General features: G+C 38.6%; 1 protein-coding gene across 4 annotated transcripts; it reads right to left on the bottom strand.

Moving 5' to 3' along the window:
* Window positions 1–1,015: 1,015 nt before the first annotated feature.
* Window positions 1,016–9,865, bottom strand: LOC104768323 (uncharacterized). 4 transcript variants are annotated; one of them, XM_087506017.1, is made up of 27 exons: window positions 9,490–9,865; window positions 8,889–9,048; window positions 8,702–8,794; window positions 8,537–8,612; window positions 8,257–8,425; window positions 7,664–7,835; window positions 7,203–7,328; window positions 6,500–7,069; window positions 5,803–6,378; window positions 5,461–5,529; window positions 5,046–5,162; window positions 4,724–4,969; window positions 4,437–4,484; window positions 4,217–4,354; window positions 3,956–4,096; window positions 3,790–3,852; window positions 3,595–3,702; window positions 3,410–3,493; window positions 3,259–3,306; window positions 3,091–3,165; window positions 2,923–3,018; window positions 2,694–2,774; window positions 2,542–2,613; window positions 2,417–2,461; window positions 2,239–2,322; window positions 2,027–2,130; window positions 1,016–1,912 (listed from the first exon to the last, which is right to left on the bottom strand). In XM_087506017.1, exons 1-27 carry the CDS (start codon window positions 9,705–9,707, stop codon window positions 1,321–1,323), a joined length of 4,371 nt encoding a protein of 1,456 aa, XP_087362143.1. In that variant the 5' UTR covers window positions 9,708–9,865; the 3' UTR covers window positions 1,016–1,320. The 4 variants fall into 4 exon arrangements, with proteins under 4 accessions (XP_087362143.1, XP_087362141.1, XP_087362142.1 ...); XM_087506015.1 differs by having other exon boundaries at window positions 8,257–8,440; window positions 9,490–9,859; XM_087506016.1 differs by having other exon boundaries at window positions 3,956–4,093; window positions 8,257–8,440; window positions 9,490–9,859.
* Between the last annotated feature and the right edge of the window lie 643 nt (window positions 9,866–10,508).

Genomic DNA, 10,508 nt, shown 5'->3' with positions numbered 1-10,508 from the left:
ATTTCAAATAGGCCCTCCATACGGAAATCCGCAGTTAAAATCAGAGATTTGGAAAACAAAACTACCTTCAAAGTTCAAGCATTTCTTCTGGCGTATGACTTCTCGAGCTCTAGCTACAGGTGATGAACTAGTGCGAAGACATATTTCTTCGAATCTATATTGTAAGCGGTGTGATCAGGTTGAAACTACTGAGCATCTCTTTTTCACATGTCCCCATGCTATGCAAATCTGGCGTTGTTCTAATATCCCTATAAGAAGTCTGCTAAGTTCAGTTGAGCCGTTGGAAGACAAACTCAAGAAGATCCTAGAATTTCATAGACTGAGAAGCCACAATGATCGACTCTCTCTTCTCCCATTTTGGATTCTATGGAACATATGGATAGGACGTAATAAGCTTCTCTTTCAGGGGAAAAATCTCAGTTGGCAGAGTTTGTTGAAGACAGCCCGACAAGAAGCTGATGAATGGTTAGCTACCATCCCATCAAGTTCACGTGATAATTCTCCGGATCATACTTCTATCAGTAGGGATCGACGAAATAATTCTCCTTGGCAAAAGCCGCCCTTTGGATGGGTTAAATGTAATTATGATGGTAGCTTTTTTAACATCGACAGTCAATCCACAGCAGGCTGGATTGTGCGTGATGATCAAGGCCAGTTTATGGTGGCAGGTCAAGCCACAGGGTCTAGAGTTATGTCAGCTTTTGAAGCTGAGTGTCAAAGCCTCATCTTTGCTATGCAACAATTGTGGAGTAATGGGTATAAAAATGTTATCTTTGAAGGTGATTGCCAAAGGTTGGTTAAGGCAATTAATTCTTCCTCTCTGCACTTTGATGTCTACAATTGGTTGCAAGAAATCAAAGGGTGGTCGACGAGATTTGATAATGTAAGCTTCCGATGGACTTCAAGGAAATCAAACTCATTGGCGGATAAACTAGCTAAATTTCAGCAAGACAGTCCTAGTGTTCTCTTATTTTCCTCAATTCCCCCTTGTATTCTATCTGACTTCAACTCTGTATTTGTTCGCTCTTAATTAATGCAATTGAAGGGTTAAAAAAAAAAAAAACAATACAATCGCTAATGACACGATCTACATAGAAATCTCTAATTCTAATTTACAAAATTCATTTTCGTAAAATAAATATAAAAATTGTGTCTACGCTTCATCTACGCTTTCAATCAATCACTTTTCTTCTCCGACACAGAGAGAGAGAGAGAGAGAGAGAGAGAGAAGTAGAAGCAACCTGAATTTTCTAAGAATCTCTTCTTCTCTCTCATGTCAAGATTATCCCAATTAAGATCTCTGTCACAGAATGATTCACATTACTCTTCTTCTTCTTCTTCTTCTTCTTCTGAAGAGTCCTTTGATTTCTCACTTTTTGTCACCTCCTTCTCCGAGGTTGCTGTGTCGTCTATCTTTTCATCATCATCTCGCTGTGTCTGGCTTGACGCTCGAGAGTCTGATGTTCGAGTATGACTCGTTGGTGCTGGTCCTACTGGAGCACTCGAGTCCGACACTTGAGGGCTCTGACCCATTTCAGACTGCCCAGTCCCAACTGGACTGCTTTGTGACTGACTCATTTCAGACCGGCCCGTACCTATGGGACTGTTCTGAGACTGGCTCATTTCAGACCGTACCGTATCTATGGGACTGTTCTGAGACTGACTCATTTCAGACACCCCCGTACCTCCGGGACTGCTTTGAGACTGAACGCCTATTACCTGACTGGGTTCCTGGTGATCTGTTTTGGAGGGACTCAATGGTACAGAAACTTGCTCAGACTGGCTCGTTTGCTGTGACTCGCTTGCTTGCTGCTGCTGCTGTTCCTGACTCGTTTGTGTCTCATTCGCTTGCACATGGCTGGTTTGTGTTCCTTGAGAATCAGGGACAAGTCCAAGAACAGCCAATGTAGACCTACCAACAAAATAGTTTCATATCAATGTGCTCAGCGGCAAATGGATTTCAAATAGCTTCTGACTCAGATTATTCAGAAATGAATTCCTGGAAGCTTGAAAGAGGAAAGGTCACCTTGGAAGTGAAGACTGAAACTCTGGCTGGCTGGCATGTGCGGTTAGTGGAGCTCTTAATGCTGGGATTTTAGTCAATGCATTTCCCAGTTGAGGTGGAGGAAGCTGAACAAAAGGAATTTCAGTGAAAAGCCAAGACAAGGATCACACAGTTTTAACAACGACTAGTATAGGTAATTTAACCATTGTGGAATAAATTTATTATAATCGCACCTGTAGTAAGACCTTGTATGACTGAGGCTGTGTTGTCTGTGCACATTTCAAAAACCCCACCCACAGTTTCGGATATTTCCATATCTGAGGCATACATATTAGAGAGAACCACAGTTTTATTTTCAACACACAGTCAATCATAAGAATGGAAGTATAACATTTCAAGAACATTACTGACCTGTTTGCTAACGAGACGAGAAAGGATCTCCAAGATGAAGTCCGACTATTACAATATCATGTTAAAGAGATTATTCAGTGAAAATAAAATTGGGATTGCAAAAAGAGAAGTGATAAGTTTGTTACCAGAGCTGGAAAAGCACCGATAGCTTGTAAAACTGTACGCATGAATAACATTGGCAGTGGAATTTGCTGGACCTGCAGCCAAAAGTTTGCCAATAAAAATAAATGTCCAGAACGAGAGAGAAAAACTCGGTAAGATAGAGACTGTTATATACCAGTTGATTCAGAACGCCGGCTAAAACCTGTTGAGTGAATGTCTGCCTCTGTGCAAAACAGGTATTGCATGCATCTGTGACCTGATAAGAACATTAATCAAGACATACGATTTAGGGAAGTAACCTCGGTGTTGATGGTAAAACAGAGCTGGCAGAGATTTCCTAATTGTTCATCAAAGCTTATATTCTTTGTTTGCTGTATGTTAATAAGTAAATGGTCGAGATATACCTGTTTAAGAGGTATTCCATCTCTTGCTGGGTCAATGCTATGGATAGCAATTAAAACTTCAGATGGAGAAAGCGCTGGGCCAGACTGAGATGATCCCTAAGAACCAAATTCCAGAGTGAGCAGATCAAACTTTACTCAAAAGCCATACGTAAGAAATGAATCTGATACCTGAAGCACACGAGAAAGTGCAACTTGGAATTTCTCCATGGGAAGATTCACCATATGTGGAAAAATGCGTAGAACCTGATCGAGAGACAAGTTACAAGTTTAGAAATATATGACAACTATAACCCAATGCGTCAATAGAAGGGATAAAAGGTAGGAAAGAAGATTTACATCGTCTCTTGGCAGGAACGGCAAAATTGGGAAAAGAATTTCTACATCCTGTAGTCCCATCAAAAGTTCAGAACCAAAGAAAAATTAGAGAAGAATAAAGCTTACAGTTTTGCTATTAAAGAGTTATCAATGAACATTTCATTGTCTTTACCTTTATTCTTGTATCAAACAACTTTCTTATAGTAAGTATCAATTCTGAAGACGGCGTGGGCCCCTCAGTGAGGGTTTGAAGAACCTGTCATCAAAGAGGAACAATAAGGAAATAGTTGTATACACAACTATATGAAGCTTTTTAATCTGTTTACAGTATAAAAGAAAGTCAAGAACAATGATAACCTGCATTAGAAGGTTCTCACTCCCACTTGGTGGGTCTGCTATAATTTTAAGAAGCTCAGAGGATGAGCCCATAGTACGAACTAGTATTGGGATTTGAAGATGAATAGCCTACACAAAACAAAAAGTGAGAATAAATACCGGAGAAGAAAATTCACTGATATTATAGAACTTCTTTACACTGGGCTCCAGTCTTACCTGCTTAACAGGATCTAATGCATTCTTGTAAATGCTGAACACATGAACAAAAAGGGAGTGCTTCTGCATACCAAAGACACATAGAAATCAAATTTTGCCAAATTTTGCCACAAACTTAAAAAGCTAGCTTAGTCATTAGTCCAAGAATGGTAAAATTTTACAAGACCTTTGTACAGAGAGCAAAATAGAGTGACAGGCAGCGTTGAGCTTCAGTAATTGAAGTTGATGATGTTCCTTCGGAGGGCGTATCCATGCCACTAATAACGGGTTGTGGTTTATTTGGTGAACTTTTCAGATCAAGATCCTTCTAAAAGAGAGAAAAAAACTTATGGTCAAATATTTTTTTATGCAGTGTTCATTAGTACATAAAGAAAATATAAATGCATAAACAACTCGAACAATAAATTATTTTGGTACAAGCGAGCACCTTATTATAATCATCAATACGTGTTTCAGCATCTCCTCTCTCTGAAGAAATGCAACTTACGACGGAAAACAGCCTATCCTTTGCAAATTCTTCAATCTGTTGTGTAATGAATGATAAAGAATAGAGCTTGTTTGCAACCTGTAAAAATGACCCACAATTATTGAAGTGCTAACACATCAGCAGCTGAAAACATTGAATCACAGGTTTAGCAGAAACATACCAGGCGGATTGCTTTCATGCGAATCTCTTCCAAGTGATGAACAGAACTCTTTTACAAGAAAAAAAGATGAATATTTAGTGAGAGCCCCATAAAAAAAATTAAGAATATTACAGCCTTAACAATATGAAACTGTCAAAATGCTGATAAGAGAAAATGAAAAGAGAAGGTCAAAAAAAGGAAGGAGAAAGAAACACAAGCACAAAATTAAAAAATGCATTGAAATGTGAAAGAGGATAATTAAAGCTGAACCAAATAAAAGGGAATTCAAGCGGTCAGATAGAAGGAACCTGCAACGCAATCTTCAGGCAATCACTTCGGATTCCAGGTCTCATTAAAATAAGGCTCCAAACAGTACTGAGACCTTGAGTAACACGGTCTCCATTCTGTAAATCCTTTTCAACTTGTTCACCACTTCCAGGACAGCAAAATGATTCCAACAACTTCAGAACTGATTTGGGCAGATGTGGAGAATCTCCAAGCAATTTACTTAAGGATTTGTCAGACGGTGGAAAAGAATCTCTAAGCGTTTCGGCCTAAAAGGTAAAACTGTTTTCTGAGAAAATTCCCTAGCAAAAAGTTGACTAAGATGCAAACAAAATGAACGCTTACCACAGTCAGCAAGAAACTTTCATATGCAGACGCAGCAGTAGTTGACGAGAAGAAATCTTGTTCTGCTTCTGCTTCCCCGTATAGTCTGTAAAGAACCCGCACGGTCAGCTCATGTCCCTGAAAACAAAAGAAAAGGTAGTCAGATAAATAACTTTTGAATCAATTAACAAAGCCATCCAACAGAAGACTAAGAAATTCTATAGTCGAGCCAGTACAAGAGCCCATCTAGATTAGAACATATACCAGGATAGAAAGAGAATATCAGAAGAATCTAACATCACTATCTCTAGCAAAAGGATTTCACCGCCAGAATTAGGCTTTTTAATGCTATCAAAGCACAGTAAGCATGTTCACGAATACACAGGATTGACCAATCCAAATGTCCAACAATGAAGTCACGAAAACAAATTCTCACCTCATGATTCAAATAATCCGACAGAACATGCTCCTGTAGTATTTTCCAAGGGTCTAACTCTGAAGGAAACTGCAAAAAAAAAAAAGAGAGAGAGAAAAAAAGGAAAATATGACGATTAATTACTGAGAGATAGAATATACTCAAACAATCATCTTGCCAACTAGGATGTATTTAATAGGTATAAAACAGGAGGGTATAAACAGCCATCGAAATCAAACATGACAATCAGTAAGCACTAGACATATCCTCTTTCTACCACAAACCAGGCTCTTAGAGTAGAGGCAAGTGAGGCAAGAATCATGCAGAGACCGTTATGTTAAAAAATACAGATTAGAAATTGACCTCAACTCCCAAATGAGCAAGAAGAGAAAAGCGGAGTTGTGAACCACCAGACACTGATATTTGTTTATATGCTTCAACAATGCGCAAAAAAACCAGCTTCTGCAAACTGTCTTTCTCTTCATCAGAAAGGTCGACAACAGGTGCTGATATCTTAGGCAGGACAAACTGAGGCGCAGAAGCAACTGAAGTTGCAGTTGACAAAACCAAGCTGGTAGAACCTGTGGCAGCCGCCTTTGGACTAAATTCATCAGACTTATCCACAGACATTGAAGGAATTACATCGACAAGAAGTTTTCCACTCGCATTTTGATTCTTGGTTGCAGCCTCCACATTCATAGCATTCAATACAGAAGTAACACGGGATCCTGATAAATCAAGTTGAGCAGAAGAGTCCAATCCAGGTATTCCACTTTCTGTATTCCCTTTATAATGCACGTCTGGTGGAAACACAGTACTGTCCTCTTCATTTTCTGGAAACGAGGCATCAGAAGATGGTAATAAGCCAGTTGCAAGAACTGCATCTTCAGCTGAAAACATCTGCTGGTCCACATGAACAGAAAAGACTTCTTCATCTTCCTGTTATTGGTGAGATTTTAGTGTACAATACAATCTTAAAGACAAGAAGGAAAAACAAGGAGCATAAATGACGCAATAAATATAACAGAGAAATACGTAATCGAGCAAAAAGCACCCATACATTTTCCGTTTTCGGTATGCGAGGATTTATCAGGGCAGCAATTGGTGGGAATGCAGTTGACAGTGAAAGGACATCCGCTACAAATGATGGGGGATATTTGATTTGTGCATCACTATCAACTATACACATATTCATCACCAACTCATTGCTGCTATCAGCATAAGAAGAACTATTTGGTGGAATATTATGCATATTAGCCATCACAACATCAGTAAGCAGATCCGGACAAATATTTTTAATAAGAACCTCCAAAGATCCAATTGCTTTTTCACCCTGAGCAACCAAGATTCCAAACATATTAACTAGTTGCTGAACAGGTTCACTATCACTCACTCCTCTGCTATTACTCGGTCCAGTTGAGGTAGAAGCAACCCGAGGTAGAGAGCCACCATCATTACCATTTAATCCGTCAGTAGATTCTTCTGACACAGAAGGTGTTATTCTTGCACGTTTTCCATTCAAAGCATCTCCATTTAGATCAATATTGTATTCTGATCCAGATCTTTTCCTACCAAAGTTACTTTCCGCAACATCAGAACTAGCACATAGGTGATTCGCTTCCACTGATACCTGTAATTAATAGTTCTCGAATTTTAATAATTTAATGTCTGCATCCAATATAGATAAGATAACCGGAGAGACACATGCACACACAATGATAAACATATAGATGAAATTATGAATTGAAAGAGGAACAAACTACCTTGGTATCCTCTGCACTGTCTTTGTCTTGAATGCTTCCGTTAGTCTTGTAAAAAAGATCTTTAGCTTTGCCTGCCCGACCTCCACCTTCTATCTCTTTAAGAGCACCGATCAACCGATCCTTCCACTAGAGAAAATGACAGCATACAGATCTAAATAGTTGCGAGTTTACTATGAAAATCAATGCCGTAGTTATAAGAATGTTATACCACTATTAGTTGATTAATAATGACAGGATAGCAAGTAAGACAGATTAGCATAATACACTTAATTCACTATATCCGAGTACATAAACTAACAATCTACAGCAAATTTTTGGGAAGATAAATTACAAAGCATGGGACAATGGTCGCTTGGTTGCAGTGACGATGTATACCAGCTCAGCATGACGAAAATAATCAACAATAGATAGAAAATAACAGTGAACTAAATCCTTGGAGTTAAATTAAAACAAAATAATACCGGTGCAGCAGCGGGATGTGTACATTTCAAGTAGGAGAGAAATACAGTCTTCAAGGCAAGATTTGCTGCTGCAGCATGCACTCCTTTGAGAAAGCTTAGGGGATCCAAGCTAAGTAGAACAGGTAGAATACGTCCACAATATGCAGGACGTTTCTTTGCAACTGATGAAAGACTGTATAAGAAACAGAATTAAAATGAAGAGGGAATCATGAACCATAAGACAAGTTTACATGACATCCTGGATCCCCATCTACACAATTCATGATGGAAGATACCGACAGATTACCAAAGACAGTCTCCCCATAAATACTGGTTACTGTGTGTGAGGACCAAAGCATGTTTTTACATTAACCCCGTTCTAATCACATGGACATCATCCTAGGTTGGATGCTCTTCAGTCAAAAGTCAAATCTAAGGTTTTAAATTCATGTTCAGATTAAAGATTTTCTACACATAATGGGCCAAAAAGAAAGTAACAGAAAGAAACATAGAAAGTTGAGTTTTCATGAAGTCATAGATAATTTTGCAGGTACAAACAGGTTGAAAAATACCAAACTAATTTGCGTATATTGATGCACTTAAAAACAACTCACCTATTAATGAGAACAATAATCGTCGAGCTATTTAGAGATTTAGCTGCAGGGTGCCTAAGCTGATCAAGCAGTAAACCCAATTTCTGGCTGGCCTCAATCGACAAGTCTCCGATATTCAAAACAGGATGCCCCCCACGAAGGATAGTTATATTAAAATCTGCTTCACTTCCTTCAGGACAGGTAACTAGATTGTATAAGCAACTAGTGTCTAATAAGCTACGAACCAAACAACAAATTTATAGTTTCAAGTAACTGAGCGGATAAATTCAAAAAAGTTTACCTTCATGAGGTGTATACAAAAGAATAAGCGCTTCCACAAATTTCATGGCGCATAATTTAACACCACTGTTTCCTTGCTAATATACAAGTCACAAGAAAAGAAAAATAATACAATCAGATAAGAAAGGCAACCCATGGAGGAATAAGAGAAAGCATTAATTCCCACCTTGAAAGCCACTGAGCATATTTCATCCTTAACCTTAATCATCCATGTCCACGAAGATTCAAGAAAATCATTCAACTCACTAGAATGCAAACCCTGGAAGCCAAATAGCAATAAGACGGGATTTAACATACCAAATGCAGAACGAAGAGGTCACATATACTAGAACCTAGAAAAACAAGAAAACAACCTGAACTGCCACTCTTTCGAGGGTGGAACGGAATAAATCAGCTCCACAAGCAATGACCTGCCTCGCCACAGCTGGTGTCTCGTCTTCGAGAGACTTAATTAAAAGGGGAACTATTTCGGGTAATAATTCAACATATTTCAATCCAATTTCACCAAGTATCCTGCATTTGAAAATAGCATCAGCGGTTCAGAGAGTTAATGTAAATTCCCTAGTTCAAGAGAGGGACACGTCCTAGATTATACTAGTCGCAAAGGAATCTTTCAGCAAGCTAACGAGAATAAGACAGACTCTAAACCTCGAAAGGATTAACAACAACAAGTAAATATACGAAGGCAAGAAACTATGCGTCGTCATTAGGGTGGCCGTGTAATTGATTATAAACAGAGACGGTACTTACAAAAAACTAGAGAATCAACACAAAGATCAAGAAGAATCAACAATTTCATATACAAAAAAAAATCTGGAAATTCATTTATGTTTTTTTTTGTATTTTACAAACAAATTCGAAATATTTGAGAAACTCCAGAAATGAAATCACCAGAACAAGAATAATAAAACTAATAAGGGGAAAAGGGTTACAGATTACAATAACGGAGCTTACTCGGCGACAAACTTGCGAACAGCACCGAATTGATCGGAGAGAAGATCGAAAAGGTGAGGAAGCAACTCGATGGGAAAAACGGATTCGTCCTTTTGCAAATCCCGGCGCAAATTGCGTAAGCGTTGCAGCTTCGGAGGCAATTCCGTGGCTGATTTGGCGGAACTCGCGAGACCTTCAAGCCTTTCTCTTGAATACGACGAAGCCATGATTCCAACCATCACCGGTTTCAACACAATCGATATTAATTATACACTAGTTCCCAGAGCTTCAACCAATACGCATGTCTCTTCTTCTTCTTCTTCTTCTATAGGGTTTTTCCGAATGGGGAGATTCGTTTTATTTCTGCTATGAACAAATTGAACTGATTTCCATTTTCGAGGTCTTTCCTAAAAGAGACTGGTAAATACTTCACACGGCGTCGTTTGGATAAATAAAGAAATTATACTATGGTCCCTCATAATTGATATTGTATTAGATAAGTCCCGTTAGTTAATGGATTGATTAAATAAGCCATTTGGGAATAAGAATGGGCCGATATGGGCCTATTTGGGAATAATGAAATTTTTATCGGAGTCTTCTCTTTCCGGACAAAATGCGAGTGGCGTGCATAAAATTGCAACAAGGACTTCTCACAAGTTGAAAAGCACTTTTGGAGATTAGGACCCGGTTTGTTCAGTTTCGAAACCAAAGCCAAAAAAGAGCCTAGTGGCTAAGTGAAGGGATATACTCGAATATAGATAAATCATGGTGTTTTGTAAAAGTAAAACTTTCAAGAACTCAGTCTTGAAGTCAAGAGCTCCATGGATTCCGTATGCTAATTACCGTGAGATCTGAAATTCCATAGTTAGAAGAGACCAATGGACACTCAACGCTAGAAGAAGATTCACATGGACTGTCTACCTCTCTTTTACCAACCACATTAACATAACATTCCTCAAACACCAATTTAGAATGCAACGAACCCATGAATCATTATAATGCACAAATCATGAAATCGATGATTCTTACTCTCTAACAAC

This window comes from Camelina sativa, chromosome 20 (assembly GCF_030686135.1).
Source record: "Camelina sativa cultivar CO46 ecotype springtype chromosome 20, ASM3068613v1".
Taxonomy (NCBI): domain Eukaryota; kingdom Viridiplantae; phylum Streptophyta; class Magnoliopsida; order Brassicales; family Brassicaceae; genus Camelina; species Camelina sativa.
The sequence above is the reverse complement of the archived record's forward strand: the minus strand, read 5'-3'. Positions and strand labels throughout refer to the sequence as shown.

Coding starts and splice junctions, on each gene's coding strand:
- LOC104768323 (XM_087506015.1), bottom strand. CDS start 9,707: ATGGTTGGAATCATGGCTTCGTCGTATTCAAGAGAAAGGCTTGAAGGT. Junction 4,970..5,045: donor AAAGTTTCTTGCTGACTGTG/GTAAGCGTTCAT, acceptor TTTACCTTTTAG/GCCGAAACGCTTAGAGATTC. Junction 4,097..4,216: donor GTATTGATGATTATAATAAG/GTGCTCGCTTGT, acceptor TCTCTCTTTTAG/AAGGATCTTGATCTGAAAAG.